This window comes from Orbicella faveolata, unplaced genomic scaffold (assembly GCF_042242905.1).
Source record: "Orbicella faveolata isolate gen_17 unplaced genomic scaffold, um_ofav_v1 contig_3, whole genome shotgun sequence".
In the NCBI taxonomy this organism is placed as follows: domain Eukaryota; kingdom Metazoa; phylum Cnidaria; class Anthozoa; order Scleractinia; family Merulinidae; genus Orbicella; species Orbicella faveolata.
The window spans coordinates 13,040,315-13,057,500 of NW_028301558.1; the positions used below are offsets into that span (position 1 = coordinate 13,040,315).

The 17,186-nt window shown below is 40.5% G+C and overlaps 1 protein-coding gene, 6 non-coding genes and 1 pseudogene across 7 annotated transcripts; 6 read left to right on the forward strand and 2 right to left on the reverse strand.

Annotated features, from left to right (window-relative positions):
* Positions 1–494: 494 nt before the first annotated feature.
* Positions 495–567, forward strand: Trnak-uuu (transfer RNA lysine (anticodon UUU)). The gene has a single exon. It is a non-coding gene; the product is annotated as a tRNA-Lys (tRNA).
* Positions 568–1,004: 437 nt separating this feature from the next.
* On the reverse strand, positions 1,005–1,090 carry Trnat-cgu (transfer RNA threonine (anticodon CGU)). Its single transcript is given in 2 exon segments — positions 1,005–1,040; positions 1,054–1,090. It is a non-coding gene; the product is annotated as a tRNA-Thr (tRNA).
* Positions 1,091–4,179: 3,089 nt separating this feature from the next.
* Positions 4,180–4,252, forward strand: Trnak-uuu (transfer RNA lysine (anticodon UUU)). The gene has a single exon. It is a non-coding gene; the product is annotated as a tRNA-Lys (tRNA).
* A 1,788-nt stretch (positions 4,253–6,040) lies between these two features.
* Positions 6,041–6,895, forward strand: LOC149106446 (uncharacterized). Its single transcript, XM_089297361.1, has 2 exons — positions 6,041–6,276; positions 6,472–6,895. The coding sequence occupies exons 1-2, from the start codon at positions 6,041–6,043 to the stop codon at positions 6,893–6,895; spliced, it is 660 nt and encodes a 219-aa protein (XP_089153487.1).
* A 2,160-nt stretch (positions 6,896–9,055) lies between these two features.
* On the forward strand, positions 9,056–9,128 carry Trnak-uuu (transfer RNA lysine (anticodon UUU)). Its single transcript has one exon. It is a non-coding gene; the product is annotated as a tRNA-Lys (tRNA).
* A 506-nt stretch (positions 9,129–9,634) lies between these two features.
* Trnam-cau (transfer RNA methionine (anticodon CAU)) lies at positions 9,635–9,720 on the reverse strand. The gene is given in 2 exon segments: positions 9,635–9,670; positions 9,684–9,720. It is a non-coding gene; the product is annotated as a tRNA-Met (tRNA).
* Positions 9,721–11,631: 1,911 nt separating this feature from the next.
* Trnak-uuu (transfer RNA lysine (anticodon UUU)) lies at positions 11,632–11,704 on the forward strand. The gene has a single exon. It is a non-coding gene; the product is annotated as a tRNA-Lys (tRNA).
* Positions 11,705–14,167: 2,463 nt separating this feature from the next.
* LOC149106449 (uncharacterized) lies at positions 14,168–14,950 on the forward strand (annotated as a pseudogene).
* The last annotated feature ends 2,236 nt before the right edge of the window (positions 14,951–17,186 follow it).

The window sequence follows — 17,186 nt, forward strand, 5'->3', positions numbered from 1 at the left end:
TTCGTCGACTGTTACGAAATTAACTGTGAGAAGACGCTTTCAAAAACACATTGTTGGAATATAAATAACTTGAATACTAGTAAACTCAATCAATAATCAAGGAGGGCTCAATGGAAAAGTCTAGTTAATTTGTCTTTAAAATTGAGAGATAATGATCGTAAAAACATATATTCCCTGCTCATACTTTAATTGAGATAATTGAGAGAGAAAAAATATTGCGATAAAAGGGCGAGAATTCTCAAAAGCGCAGCTGTAACGTGACCTTTGCAATCATACATTAATTCATCAGATATGTCGGTTTGGATTTACAGGTTATTCTTTTAAAAAGCTGCTTCTGATAAGCCAGAGCTCAAAACAGTGCAATGTTATGGAGCCAAAGAGGAATGGAGGCCAACTGCAATTCTCTCTACAACTGAAACGGTTTTTAGTTTCATCAATACTGTACACCACATCAAGGTCAAGTTCCATCATTTGTCTCATTGTATGTATGAGCCGCCCGGTTAGCTCAGTCGGTAGAGCATCAGACTTTTAATCTGAGGGTCATGGGTTCAAGTCCCATATTGGGCGATTTTATTGTTTGTTTGTTTGTTTTCTTAATTTTTTTATCATAGTCTCTTGTTACGGTGCATGCCCTGTAAAACTAATTAGAACTTGCCACGATTTGATCGATTGTTACGAATTTAAATATCAAAAGAACATTTCTTAGTTCGATTGAAGTTCAACCTGTTTATTAATGAAAGTTTTTAGTTAAAAATCAGAATATATTTGAATGAGAAAGATGAGTATTGTCTATAATTTGTTTCCACTTCTGTTATCATCAAGCCCCAACGCAATGAAAAAACCCTGAATACCAGTATCAAGAATCAAGAAGAGCTAAATGGAAAATTCTATATAACACTATTTTAAAATTAAGACATAAAGGATCGTTTAAAAGATATTCCTCGTTTCCTTTAAAAAGAACAAAAAAAGAGATTTCGATAAAGAGAAAAAAAAACTGAAAAGACTGCCCCGTGTGAGGATCGAACTCACGACCTTCAGATTTCTAATTCGGATTACGACACTGACGCGCTGGCTACTGCGCTAACGAGGCACCTGGAAAACTACCTGTGAAACTTAGCATAGTCTTCATCAGCGGCAAGTAATTAATTAGAACTCGAACTTTCATTGGCTATCAAATCGAGATATTTAGCGTGGATTTTGAATTTAAAGTACGGCTACTAGCCTCGACTCTGCAGGGATATGATTTGTAATATACCGGTCATCTTGGCACTTACCTCTTGTTCTTAGGTGTGGGCTGCCCATGTGTGTGAGGAGATGACTTTCAACAAGTATGATGTACTTTCATGCTGAGCCGGTGATACAGTTTCAGAGAGAGATTATGATATCTTGGTTTCAGGGAGAGTTGTATAACCTGGAAAACATTTGAGACATCCTATGTTGCACAAGCAAAACAGCAACGAAACATTTTTCCTTCCAAATTATCCCATTATGACAGCTCTCCTCCTGTGTTTTACAATAGCTAGGGCTATTCATCGCAGTCAAATTCCCCTTGTTGACACACCACCACTGACTCCACTAGTGACGCCATTTTGAATTCCCCTTTTTTTTTTTAATGCCCCCCTTTTTCCTACTTGATTGGAAATTGCAGGCAAATATAGTATATTAAAAACATTTAAACCAAGCTAGGCAGGGCAGAGTAATTTTCTTTTCCACTTTTGGCTTAAATGAAATGGGTCAAAATTTTGCCGTCTTTAAATAATCCAAAAACAACACCGAAGTTTCTTAGAGGATTGTATTATTTCATTTCCTTTTGATAATTTAGCCGATTAGGGGTTCCAGGGGGAGTGAAGAAACTTGCCAGATATCAGGAGTCTGAATAGTAGCGATATCTTTGAGATTTATGACATTTGATAATGACATTTGAGATGTAAGCTCTGTTGGTATATGTGGGAGACTAATGAGATGTAGGCTATGTAGGTATATGTGGGGGATTAATGAGATGTAAGCTGTGTAGGTATATGTGGGGGATTAATGAGATGTAGGCTGTGTAGGTATATGTGGGGGATTAATGAGATGTACGCTGTCTAGGTATATGTGGGAGATTAATGAGATGTAGGATGTGTAGGTATATGTGGGGATTAATGAGATGTAGGATGTGTAGGTATATGTGGGGATTAATGAGATGTAGGATGTGTAGGTATATGTGGGGGATTAATGAGATGTAGGATGTGTAGGTATATGTGGGGGATTAATGAGATATTGGATGTGTAGGTATATGTGGGGGATTAATGAGATGTAAGCTGTGTTGGCATATGTTGGGGATTAATGAGATGTAGGATGTGTAGGTATATATGGGGAGTAATGAGGTGCCGGAGATAGTTAAACGGTATTATTCGTCGTCGTATAACCTGAAAAACATTTCAGTCACTCCGTTGTAAATAACACGGGGCAAAATGATTTTACGTCGGTTTGGATTTGGCTTTTCCTTTTAAAAATGAGCTAGAGTTCAAAATGGTGCAATGTTATGGATCGATATGGAGCCAGGGAGGAATGGAGGCCAATTGCATTTTTCGGTATTAGCGAGCATTTAGAAGTCCACAACTGGTATTGTTTTTAGTTTCACTATAATACTAATACTGTGCACCGCATCAAGACAAAGTTCCATCATTTGTCCCGTCATTTGTGTGAGCCACCCGGTTAGCTCAGTCGGTAGAGCATCAGACTTTTAACCTGAGGGTCATGGGTTCAAGTCCTATACTGGGCGATAATTCTAATTTTTATGCCTCATCTGGATAAATTATCCTCTCTTGCCTCATAGAGCCTCAAGTACCAAAAAGAACTTGTCGTTTTCTAGTACTTTGTTCATCAGTAGTGCCTTGGGGCTAAATCGAATTATTACGGTGCATTCCTACCCTGTGAAACTAATGAAGACTTACCACGATTTGATCGACTGTTATGAAATTAACTTTGAAATTAAAAGGAAGATTGTTGGAATATAAGTATCAAAAACAACATTTCTGAGTTAGACTGAAATTAAATATATTTATAAAGGACCATAAATGAAAGTTTATCGTTAAAAATCAGAATACATTTGAATAAAAAAAAGATGAGTATTGCTCATAATTGTTTCCAATTCTGTTATTAGTCCGTCAAACGTATCGAGACCTCAATACAGTGAAAAGAACCTGAATACCAGTAGACTCAATCAAGAATCAAGGAGGGCTCAATGGAAAAGTCTTTTTGATACCATTTCAAAATTAAGACGTAATGATCGTTTGAAAGATATTTCTTGTTTCTTTCAGTTGAGATAATCGAAAGAGAAAAAAGATTTCAATAAAAGAGAGAAAGTTCTTAAAAGTCTGCCCCGTTTGAGGATCGAACTCACAACGTCAGATTTCTAATTCAGATTATGAGACTGACGCGCTGCCTACCGCTGCCTGAAGGGTTTCCTCTGGAACGTAGCATGGTCTTCATCAGCGACGAGTAATTAGAACTCCCACTTTGACTGGCTAGTCAAAGTGAGATATTTAGCATGGAATTTTGAAGTCAAAGTACGGATTTTACCCTGGATTCTGCTGGGAAATGTGCTGTAATAAACCGTGCTCTTGGCACTTACCTCTTGCTCTTGGGCGTAGTTCGCCCGTGTGTGCGAGGAGATGACTTACAACAAGTAGGTTGTCCCTTGTTATCAGCCGGTGATGCAGTTTCAGTGAGAGTCGCTTAACCTGGAATACATTTCCGTCACTCCATTACAAAATACAGGGAGTGAATTGAGTCTAGTTTTTGTTAATTGTCAATTGAAATGGCTTTGAACGGACCGCGCGTGAAGATAATGTAAAGCTTTTCAAATAACTGAGGAATTTTCTTTGCCAGCGACTCTCGAAGCCACTTCAGGGACGCTGAGCTGTAACGTGACGTTTGCAAACATGCATCAATTCATTTACTTAATTCGGTTTGGATTTACACCGCCTCTTCTCTAGAAAACTCCATCTGATAAGTCCGAGCTCAAAACTGTGCAATGTTATGGAGCCAAAGAGGAATGGAGGCCGACTGCAATTCTCGATATGACCAAACTTGGAGGTCCACAACTGATACGGTTTTTAGAGTCACGATAATATTGATAATGTGCACTGGTTTCGAGACAAAGTTCTATTATTTGTCACGTCATTTGTATGAGCCGCCCGGTTAGTTCAGTCGGTAGAGCATCAGACTTTTAATCTGAGGGTCATGGGTTCAAGTCCCATATTGGGCGATTTTATTGTTTGTTCCGAGTTTGTTCAAGACATAAAGGAACACAACAAAAAGCGAGGTAATGTGTGTAAGGTCAAATCCACTCAGTCAAAAAATGCACTATGTCGTGTGCAGTACTTGAGATGCCAGCCTCATCATAGATCTTCCTCTCTTGCCTCATAAAGCCTTTACTACCGAAAACATGCCTCATGTTTTCTATTACTGTGTTGATTTAGTGCCCTAGGCGCTAATTCGAATTATTACGGTGCATCCCTAACCTGTAAAACTAATTAGTGCTTACCACGACTTGGTCGACTGTTACGAAATTAACTTTGAGAAGAAGTTTTAGAAAAAGATTGTTGGAATATAAATAACCTAATTACCAGTTAAGAATTAAGGAGGGCTCCATGGGAAAGTCTATCCTAAACTATTTTAAAATTAAGAAATAATGATCGTAGAAGATATATTCCCTGTTTATACTTTAATTGAGATAATCGAAAAAGAAAAAAGATTGCGATAAAATGGGGAGAATTCTCAAAAGTGTGCTCCGCGTGAGGATCGAACTCACGACCTTCAGATTTCTAATTCAGATTATGAGACTGACGCGCTACTTACTGCGCGAGCGAGGTACCTGAAAGATTTGCTCTGAAACTTAACAAGGTCTTCATTAGTGACAAGTGATTAGAACTCGCACTTTGATTGGCTATCAAAGCGAGATAATATTGAATTCAAAGTAAGGCTTTTTACCCTCGATTCTGCAGGGAAATTTGTTGTAATATACTGGTCATCTAGGAACTTACCTCTTGCTCTTGGGCCTGGTTTACCCATGTGTGGGAGAAGATGACTTACAATTTAGATCAGTACTTTGTTGTCAGCCAGTGGGAGAGCCGTATAACCTGGAAAACATTTCAGTCACTCCATTACAAATTACAGGAGGCTCAACGCTTTGGCGACAGGTGTCAGTGAGGTTAACAAGTGCCACCAATATTCTCCTCGCAAATGCTGAGAAATATATGCCTACCGTCAAACTATAAGCTCTGCCATTGAAGTCGCATGTCACACGTCCCTGTCATCGTAGCCCCTGGGAGTGCTGCGGCAGCTGAGTGACAGCGGCGAGACGCGAGTGTCCGGCGCCTCTACATAGCCGGAACCCGTGTGCTTAGGGAAGGAAAACCCTACAGAAAACCTCTGGCCCTCCAGGTTGGGGGTTGGGCGTGGGGCCAATAACCCCTCCCCGTAAAAACTATCTAGTTACGGAAACCGCAACTACGAATTCAAATCCGCAGTGTCCTATGGAAATTTTAAGCCAAGCTACGGAGCTAGCCAGTATGACAGCTCCTAGTGAAAACCCGTCACGGGAAGCTATGAGCTCAAGGAGGAGTTTTCTTGGGCCCAAAACGATTATACGACTTGCAACATGGAACGTCCGCACAATGTTTGAAACTGGTACGACGGCACAGTTTACAAAGGAGATGGAAAGATATGACCCGGTCATCCTTGGTGTTAGTGAATGCAGATGGCCTGGCGCAGGAAGAAAGAGGACAGGAGGTGGCTTTACAATTTTGTTTTCCGGAAAAGAAAATGCACATGCAAATGGTATTGCCCTTGTCATCAACAGAAGTACAGAAAAGACCCTTATTGATTCCTAGACAGAATCATCAGAGCCAGGTACCATTCCAAATACCGTAAACTCACTATACTACAGTGTTATGCCCCTACCAACGGGGCTGAGGACGAGGTAAAAGGCGACTGGTATGAATAGCTCCAGTATGAAGTATCCAGAGTCCCTCAACATGACTTGCTTTTGATAATGGGAGATGTTAATGTTAATGTTGGCTTGGACAACAGCAACTGCGAAGCTGCTATGAGGAAGTATGGCTGTGGCAGTATTAATGACAATGGAGAATGGCTGGTTGACTTTTGTTTGAACAATAACCGTATAATACGGGGTACAATCTTCCCCCACAAGAACATTGACATACCGACCTGGAAATCCCCCGATGGTCGTACAATCAACCAGATCGACCACGTAATAATCGACAAGAGGTGGAGGAGATCCCTTCTGCATGTAAAAGTATATCGGGGTGCAGATGTAAGCAGTGATCACTACATGTTATTCACCAAAAATAAGCGAAAGCTTATGGCTGTAGACTCCAATAAACATCGCAGGAGAGTGTATGACATCAACCGACTGAAATAGCCAGAGGTCAGAGGAAACTTCAGCATTGCGCTTAAGAACAGGTTTGCTGCACTTGCCGCTCTTGAGGATGAATCAGATCAAGTGGATCCAGTGGGATGCTCATGGAATCGATTCAAGGAGTCGTATGCTGATGCTGCAAAGAAAGCTGTTGGCTTTAAGAAAAAGAAGACCAAGAAATGGTTATCAGCTGAAACTTGGGTCAGAATAGAAGCCAGGAGGAAGGTAAAGGAGAAGATGTTGAATACTAAATCGTCAAGGCAGATTGAACGGACACAGCAGGAGTACAAGATCAAAGACAGAGAAGTGAAGCGGAGTGCAAGGCAAAACAAGAGGAACTTCATCAAGAAACTGGCTAGCGAAGCAGAGGAAACAGAAGAGGAGAAAGAGTTTTATACAGTTTACAAGATCACTAAACAACTTTGTGGCAACAACAGCAGCAACGGCATGCCAGTAAAAGACAATTAGGGAAAGCGGATGACAACAGAAAGGGAGCAAGCTGCTAGATGGGTGCAACACTTTGAAGAAGTCCTTAATCGGCCAGATCCAGAGGAACCAGCAGATCCACCATCCTCTGAATCCTATCTTGATATAGACACTTGCCCTCCAGGCATAGCAGAGGTTCGCTCGGCAATTGAAAACATGAAAAACGGAAAAGCCCCAGAAATTGATTCACTTCAAGCTAAACTGTTGGAAGCGGATATAAGTACAACATCTAGGTTATTAACGGACCTCTTCTCAAAGATCCGGAAACGAGAAGTTATTCCTAAAGACTAGACCAAAGGTCTTATATTGACGCTCCCAAAGAAAGGTGATCTCGGCAACTGTGATAATTGGAAGGAAATTAGCCTACTTTCTGTACCAAGCAAAATATTTTGCGGAATACTGCTTAAGCGCATTCACAAGGCTATCGATTCGACACTCAAAGGAGAACAGGCTGGGTTTAGAAGAGGAAGAGGTTGTATGGATCAGATATTTGTTTTACGAAACATCCTGGAACAGTCTCTCGAATTGAATACATCTCTTTGCATCAACTTTATCGATTTCCAAAAGGCATTCGATAGCGTACACCGAGAAAGTCTATGTAAGATCCTCCAAGCATATGGATTACCACCCAAGATTATCAACCTTATTAAGATGTTCTACGACATCTTCGAATGTAGTATCATCCTTGGAAACACTATTATAGGAGCATTTCCAGTAAAATCGGGAGTGCGTCAGGGCTGTATACTCTCGCCTATTCTCTTCCTTGTTACAATCGACTGGGTAATGCGTCAAGCAACTTCCCTACGCTCTCGTGGAATACAGTGGACTATATCTTCTCTCACCTTCAAGACCTTGACTTTGCTGATGATATTGCCATCCTTTCTTCAACACCTACTCATCTTCAGGAGAAATCAGACGATCTTAATATAAATGCCAAGAAAACGGGACTGATCATCAGCAAAAAGAAATCCACAATTATGTGTGTCAACTCTGGTGCATCAAGGCCAATCAACATCGATGGAGAATCGCTGGAACATATTGAAGAGTTCACTTATCTCGGGAGTGTGATCAGTACAGATATCAGTGTCCAGAAGGACATCAAGGCTGGGCTCAACAAAGCCAGGTGTGCATTTAGTAGACTGAAAATCATCTGAAAGTCTAAACAGTATAACCTTAAGACTAAAGTGCACATCTAAAACAGAAACGTTAAATCTGTGCTACTGTACGGCTCTGAATGGTGGAGAATTGTCAAAAGGGACATAAACAAAGTCAATGCTTTTCACAATAGCTGCCCGCGAAGGATCTGCAGCATCTTCTGGCCCAACAAAATTTCCGACAACAATCTGTACCAGAAGACTGGGTACACAAGTATCGATCTTGAAATCAAGAAACGCCGGCTTAGATCAGATGGCTGGGACATGTCTTACGAATGTCGCCAGAAAGAATACACAAGGTTGTCCTTAGGTGGACACCTGCAGGCAAAAGAAAAAGGGGGAGCCCCAAAACCAACTGGAGAAAGACAGTTGAAACTGAACTAAGTGAGATGGGTTTGTCATGGGGAGAGGCACAGGCAATTGCGAAAGACAAGACTCGGTGGAAAAGAGACATTGTTGCGGCCCTATGCCCCACTGGGGGCAATAAGGATTGATGATGATGATGATGATGATGATGATGACGACGACGACGACGATGATGATGATGATGATGATGATGATGATCACAAATCACACGGAGCGAATTGAGTCTAGTTTTTCCTTATTATCAATTGAAATGACTTTGAACTGACCGCGCCTGCAGATAATGCAAAGCTTTTCAGTTAACTGAGGAATTTTCTGTGCCAGCGACTCTCAAAGCCATTTCAGAGATGCGCAGCTGCAACGTGATCTTTGCAATCATACATCAATTCATTTTATGTCGGTTTCGATTGATAACTTTTTCTGAAGAAGCTACATCTGATAAGCCAGAGCTCAAAACGGTGCTATGTTATGGAGCTAAAGCGGAGGAATTAAGGACCATTTAGGCCTACCGCAATTCTCGGTATGATCACAATTAGAGGTCCACAACTGATAAGGGTTTTCGCGTCAAGGTAATATCAATAATGTGAACCGCATCACATCAGTTGTCCCGTCATCTGTAGGAGCCGCCCGGTGAGCTCAGTCGGTAGAGCATCAGACTTTTAATCTGAGGGTCATGGGTTCAAGTCCCATATTGGGCGACTTTATTTTTTGTCTTTATTCAAGACACAATGCAACACAAGTGAAGCAAGTTGTATAAAATTATATCCATACAGTAAAAAAGCACTATTTCCTATCCAGTACTTGAGATGTTAGCTTCATCCGAGTAGATCATCCACTCATAAATCCTTTACTATCGAAAAACATGCTGTTTTCTAGTACTTTGTTGATTTACTGCCCCGGGCGCTAAACCGAATTATTGCATCCCTAGCCTCTAAAACTAATTGGTACTTACCACGATTTGGTCGACTGCTACGAAATTAACTTTGAGAAGAAGCTTTTAAAACAAGATTAGTGGAATATAAATAACCTGAATACCAATAAACTCAATCAAGAATCAAGGAGGGCTCAACGGATAAGTCTATTTGATACTATCTCAGATTTAGACCTAATGATCGTAAAAAAAGACATTCCCTGTTTATACTTTAATTGATATAATCGAAAGAGAGAAAAGACTTCGATAAAAGGGAGAGAATTCACAAAAATCTGCCCCGTGTGAGGATCGAACTCACGACCTTCAGATTTCTAAATCAGATTATGAGACTGACGCGCTGCCTACTGCGCTAACGAGGCACCTGATGGATTTGTTCTGAAACTTGGCATGGTCTTCATTAGCGACAAGTAATAACACGAACTTTGAGTGGCTATCAAGGCGAGATACTTAGCGTGGAGTTTTGAATTCAAAATACGGCTTTTACTATCGATTCTGCTGGAAAATGTGTTGGAATATACCGGTCATCTTGGCACTTACCTCTTGCTTTTGGGCGTGGTTTGCCCGTGTGTGCGAAGAGACCAGAAGACCACTTACAATTTAGGTTGTACTTTGTTGTCAGCCAATGATGCAGTTTCAGGGAGAGTTGTATAACCTGGAAAAAATTACAGTCACTTGATTGCAAAATACAAGGAGCAAATTAAGTCTAGTTTTAGCTATTTGTGGATTGAAATAACTTTGAACTGACCGCGCGCGTAGATAAACGTGAAGCAGTTCAATGGTTTAAAAATAGCTGGACGGTCTCCCAAAGTAAAAAGCACTATGTCCTCTGTTGTACTTGTGTCAACCTCGTTATAGATCTTCCTCTCTTGCCTTCTTTACTACCAAAAAGAAGTTGTCGTTTTCTAACACTTTGTTGATTTAGTGCCATTGGGGCTAAATCGAATTATTACGGTGCGTCCTTAGCCTTTAAAACTAATTAGTGTTTACCATAATTTGATGGACTGTTACATAATCTTCTTTAAGTTGAAGTTTGAAAAAAAGGGATTTTTGTAATATAAATATCAAAAGCAGCATTTCTGATTTAGATTGAAATTATATATATCTATAAATGACCATAAATGAAAGTTTGTGGTTAAAAATCAAAATACATCTTAATAAAAAAAAAAAAAAAAGAGAGATGAGTATTGTTCATAACTGTTTCCAATTCTGTTATCAGCCCGTCAAACGTATCCAGGCCTCAAATACAGTAAAAAGAAGCTGAATACCGGTAGACTCAATCAAGAATCAGGAAGGAGGGCTCATTGCCAAAATCCATTTGATGCCATTTAAAAATTAAGGCGTAATGATCGATTGAAAGATATTTCTTATTTTAAAATTAAGACATAATGATCGCAGAAAAGATATTCCCTGTTTATACTTTAATTGAGATAATCGAAAAAGAAAGAATATTGCGATAAAATGGAGAGAATTCTCAAAAGTGTGCCCCGTGTGAGGATCGAACTCACGACCTTCAGATTTTGAAATCAGATTATGAGACTGACACGCTGCCTACTGCGCTAACGAGGCACCTGCTTGCTTTATTTTGAAAATTAGCATCAAGTAATTAGAACACGCACCTTGAGTGGCTATCGAGGTGAGATATTTAGCGTGTAATATTGAATTCAAAGTAAGGCTTTTTACCCTCGATTCATGTAGGGAAATGTGTTGTAATATACCGGTCATCTTGGCACTTACCTCTTGCTCTTGGGGGTGGTTTGCCCATGTGTGGGAGGAGATGACTTACAATTTAGGTTGTACTTTGTTGTCACGGCCGGTGATGCAGTTTCAGTGAGAGTCGTTTAACTTGGAATACATTTCAGTCATTCCAAATTACAGGGAGTACATTGAGTCTAGATTTTGATAATTGTCAATTGAAATGACTTTGAAATGACCGCGCGTGAAGAAAATGCAAAAGAGGAATTTTCTTTGCCAGGGGCTGTCAAAGCCACTTTAGGGATGCGCAGCAACGTGACCTTTGCAAACATACATCAGTTAATTTTATGTCGGTTTCGATTTATAAGTTCTACTTAAAAAAACTTCAGCTGATAAGCCAGAGCTCAAAACGGTGCATTGTTATGGAGCCAAAGAGGAATGGAGGCCGACTGCAATTCTCGATATAACCAGAATTAGAGGTCCACAACTGATACGGTTTTTAGAGTCACGATAATATCAATAATGTGCACTGGTTTCAAGACGAAGTTCCATCATTTGTCACGTCATTTGTATGAGCCGCCCGGTTAGCTCAGTCGGTAGAGCATCAGACTTTTAATCTGAGGGTCATGGGTTCAAGTCCCATATTGGGCGATTTTAATTTTTTGTTTTTTCTTCAAGGCACAATGCAACACAAAGTGTGGCAAGGTGTATTAATAGGCTATTGACCAAGCTTGACGTCAAGATGGCTGGATATTGTTCAAGTTCTTTTTTTGTGTGTTTATGGACCGAGACGGAGTCGAGGTCCATAAACACGCAAAAAAAGAACCAGGCCAATATCCAGCCATCTTGACCGAACAAGCTTGCATGATGAATAAAACATTTATTTTATGGCTTTCGGGCAAATTTTTCCTGCGGGACACAGCCGCTAGTCCCGAGCGGGTAAGATAGCTCCATCTTGCCAGCTCGGATAGCCAATCACAGCGCAGGATTTAATTCATATTGTCCGCTCACGGAGCTAGCCATATAATAAAGGGTCATATCCACTCAGTAAAAATAGCAGTATGTCCTCTGTTTTACTTGAGGTATTAGCCTCATCATAGATCTTCCTCTCTTGCCTCATAAAGTCTTTACTACCTAAAACCATGCCGTTTTCTGGTATTTTGTTGATTTAGCGTCCCGGGCGCTAAATCGAATTAGTACGGTGCATCCTTAGCCTCTAAAACCAATTAGTACTTACCAAGATTTGGTCGACTGTTACGAAATTAACTTTGAGAAAAAGTTTTAAGAAAAGATTTTTGGAATATAAATAACCTGAATAAAAACAGACTCAATCAAAAATCAAAGAGGGCTCAGTGGAATAGTCTATTAAATTAACAAATAAAGAAACGTAAGCCGTGTATTACACTGTGATAAAACACGACGGGCATTTGAGAACACGAGGGAAATGTAAAAAACACGAGCCGCAGGCAATGCGGCGAAAAACATAAAATACGCCTCTTCTATGTTTTATACTCTGATAAAACATGGGTTTTTGACCAATCAGAGCCTGCGCAGGGTCCTCTCTATATTATAATACTATTTCAAAATTAAGACATAATGATCGTAAAAAAAGAAATTCCCTGTTTATACTTTAACTCAGATGATCGAAAGAGAAAAAAGATTGCAATAAAATGGAGAGAATTCTCGAATGTCCGCCCCTTGTGAGGATCGAACTCACGATCTTCAAATTTTGTAATTCAGATTATGAGACTGACGCGCTGCGTACTATGCTAACGAGGCAGCTGAAGGGTTTGTATTGAAACTTAGCATGGTCTTCATTGGCACAGTTAGTAACTGTGTTCATTGGTGACAAGTGATTAGAACCCACACTTTGATCGGCTATCAAAGCGAGATATTTAGCGTGGAATTTTGAATTCAAAGTACGGCTTTTCAGCCTCGATTCTGCAAGGAAATTTGTTGTAATATACCGGTCATCTTGGCACTTACCCCTTGCTCTTGAGCGTGGTTTGCCCATGTTTGCGAGCAGATGACTTTCAATTTAGGTTGTACTTTGTTGTCAGGCGGTAAATACAAGCTAATACAGTTTTAATGAAAGTCGTATAAGCTGGAAAACATTTCATTCACTCCATTACAAATTACACCCCCCCTGTGCCTGCTTTATAGTTTGTTTGTTTGTTTGTTTGTTTGTTTGATATTAGGGCTGCCTCATGACTGGATGCCTCAATGGTGGTTCTTGTTTGTTTGACGAGAAGAAAGACACGTTTTCATGTTCATACAAGCTGCCGTGGTCAGGAGTAAAAACGGGTAAGAACCTAGAACTAAAATTATTGCCGGGGCTCCTCCATATAATAATTCACCCATGTAGGTAGACTCAAAAGAGTTGTGTTTCAGTTTCTTTTTTGTTTTCGCACACGCGCGCCGTGTTCAACTTGAGCTTCACTGAGACACGAGCCGAAGAAACGCATTGTGTCACATGGGTAGGAATGGCCGCAAAATGCAGAAATGGCGGTAACTCTCAAATTAACGAAGTACTTGGGGCTCTAGTGCTATAAGCACGGTCATTCCGTTAAAAATTTACACCATTTAAGCGACCTTTTTTGAATGAAAATACTCGAATAAAGGCATTTAACTAGGCCAAGGTGCATTTGACGATTATTTCTGTTTGAATTGTAGACGAAAGGTTGTCGTTTTGTCAATGAATGGCTAAAAACCTCGTAACACGGGTCATTACAGATTTAACAAAAAGTTTTTATTTTCCTCATGGTGTTTCATCTGAGGACAAGTATTGATTTAATAACGCAAATCAATAACAACACAGTTGATTAAAAATTTAGCATGGTTCCATTTCCGCCACTTGGTAATTAACTGTGAAAACAAGACCAGTTTTCTCAATAAAAAGCATTTATTTTTCATCAATAAAGCGAAACCGTTGAAGTGAAACACTTAGCTATTGATCAACTTGAAGTTGATAAAGGTGAATTTGTCGCAGTAGTGAGTTTGTGAGAGTTTTGGGATCTGCGAGGTTATACAATAATCCATACACACGCGCCATTTTGTTTTTCAGAACTTGAGTTTCACTTCAGTACACTTAACACTACTGGCAAGGAAGGTCCAACTTCAAATGCAGAGTACAAAGGCTCCTCCCTTGAAATATAAACGTGACAAATGGTCTGCAAGAGTGGAGTGCACCCTTAACTGGCTACTACTACGTTGACATGTGCGGTGCCACAGGCGGTGGATCATACGGGGGTAAAGGGGTGAGGATAAACGGTACATTCCATGTTAAGGAGGGAACCAAACTTATTGTGTTGGTGGGCCAGCGAGGTGTTGAACGTCCTCCGCAATACAGAAGTGGTGGCGATGGGGGATCATTTGTGTTTTTTCCTTCCAACAGTATCCCCCTCAGTATTGCTGGCAGAAGTGGAAGGGAGCAATATATGAGACGGCGGACCAGGACAAGCGAGTGACGCTAAAGGATTGATGCTTGGCACCGTTGGACAGTGCGGCCGGTTGACTTGTGTTGAACCATGAGTTTGGTGGGAATTAGTTGAAGGATACAGTGGCGCAGGATTCAGTGGTGATGGTGAATGCTTCAATCACAGCCAGGTAATCATGCAGTGCAATGAATCGGCAGCGCAATCATTTCTAAACGGTGGAAGAGGCGGATCTCAAGATTATCGTGACTGTTGCGATGGCGGGTTTGGTGGAGGTGGAGCATCATCTATTTATGTACCAGGGGAAGGGGGAGGATACTCTGGTAGAAGTGTTAACGGAAGCTTGGCAGATACCGTAAATCCTCGAATTAGCGCTCGGGGCCCTTATTTCAAATTTAGGAGAAGACGGGGGGCGCTTAATCGAGGGGGGGGGGGCGCTTGTTTATTTTTTTCCAAATCGTGACCTGACATGATTATTTTTTTAATAAATCATTTGCGCGTAAACAAAAACATAAGCTTTTTATCGACATAAAAACCTAATCCTAAACTTTAAATCGCGGCACTGTTAGTACTTGTACTTTTTTCCAAACTTTACGTGTTCATTAACTGAAACAATGCACAAATCTGATACCACACGACGAAACCCGTATACATCCTTTGCTGCCTCATTACTCGTCCACAAAATGGGGGGAGCGGAGGGGGGCAGTTATTTTAAATTTTGGCCGATAGGAGGGGCGCTTATTTGAAGGGGGCGCTAATTCGAGAGGGGGGGCGCTAATTCGAGAGGGGGGGCGCTAATTCGAGGATTTACGGTATCTTCATGTCCGGTGGTGGCGGTTGGGGATGGTTACGTTACATTTCGCTTCTTGGGTTATAACAGGCCTTAAACCTTTCATAGACTTTCATGAATTTAGAATGGAAACATAAATAGTATTACATGTAGTAACAGAATAACAAAGACAATGATGATCAAAGATTGAGAACAGAACTTGTAACTTATAGAAGTTAAATGAGTGTCAGTTAAATATATTATAAAATTCAGCTCTTTAAGGTTTTTATTACCACTAGAATAAAAGCTATATATAATGCAGTTAAGTCTCTATAACAATCACCCTTGAGCAGGATAAACTGATCGTGTCGATAAGAGTAAATTGAATGCTTATCGATGTATAGTCGCGACTTAAACCCTGGCATTTAAAACTAATGAAAGAGCAAACAGATCGATAACGCAGTTTTAGTTCAAAATTTCTCACGCTTGTCCAATCCTGCCTTCTCTTCAAAACAAGAACCTGAAATGACCAAAATTCTGCATTTTCTAGAGAACGTGTGCCACGACGGTTGCATTGATTACAAATGAATCAATGAGAAATGAAATGATATGCAGGACAGCTCCATTAAGATCGATGCATAATAATCTTGACGCGAATCGAAAATCAAAATCGTAAAATATACTAAATTCAATATTTACTAGGCATATAGTCCTTGGCGTCGCCGACGGCATTGCTTAAGCTCCCATTTACATGGGAGGTCAGTCTCTCATCCTAAGAGGCTGCTTGTGTGGTTTGCTCATGTTCATCCCAAGAACGATCGATCGCAGATGAGAGTATCGTAAAATGCCGTAAACAATAATTGCGGCTCCTCGTCAAGGTTCTTTGATAACTCAGCTATAAAGTCGTCAAGCGTTTCGGTACTGAAGTGTGTCCCTCCTGCTGGAACTATGTCGTTTACGTTACTTCGCCGATCAGTACCTTTTCATCTTTATACCAATAACTACACGCCAATCGTTTACATCTTCTTCTTCATGATCAGTACAGCTGAAGGTTTTGAACACTTAAAGGCCATCGTCATCAATCGCGTAATTGATTATTCGATGGGTTGATGCTCGGGGCTTTTCCTCTCCAAACCAAGTAGTAATTACATTGCTTTTTCCATAGCTTCCAATTCTCGCGGACCTCGCTACTTGATTGACTTCAGATCAAATCTAAATGTTGCAGTGACAATGATATCTGGAGGAATAACATTGTAGATTGCGTTGCTTTCGGCGGCGAGGCGCGGGAGGTTTTTTTCGCGGCATTCGCAGACGGTATACGTTGTCGACGAATTTGAACTACCCTTTCGCTGCAACATGTAATATTAGATCGCAGAAAGAACCTTACAATGAACCATGCCAATCAAGGCTTAATCCGACTACTGTAACTCAAGATAAAAATGGTGAACGCGTATATTATATTACTTTATAGCATAAATTATATAGTCGTTACAGAACATAAGCGTGCATATAAAGAATGTTTGGCAAATTAACATATTAAAACGTTACAAGGTTTGTCCGCCATTTTGAATAATCAAATCAAGCCAGTGTCAGAAACTCGTCTGTCCGGTTTGACCGTGACGTAAGTGTTTTCTCATTGGCTCACATCCAAGTCTTTTGTTGTTTCGCTTTATAAGTGCGACACCACCCGGATGGTTGGGCGGCCAATTAATTCCACCGCAATGTACATATCTTTCCTTATCTCACTTAATCTCTCTTAAAACAATACCTCCTGCATAGATAGTCAAGTATTCTACTTCAACGCCCCCCCCCCCACCAAATATAAGTAATATAATCAACTATTCTATCTCAACTCCCCCAATATCCCCTCCATGCTTGCATTTCATTATTCCCCCTCATAAACCTACACAGCCTACATCTCGTTTATCCC

Coding starts and splice junctions, on each gene's coding strand:
- LOC149106446 (XM_089297361.1), top strand. CDS start 6,041: ATGGGAGATGTTAATGTTAATGTTGGCTTGGACAACAGCAACTGCGAA. Junction 6,277..6,471: donor CACGTAATAATCGACAAGAG/GTGGAGGAGATC, acceptor GCTTAAGAACAG/GTTTGCTGCACTTGCCGCTC.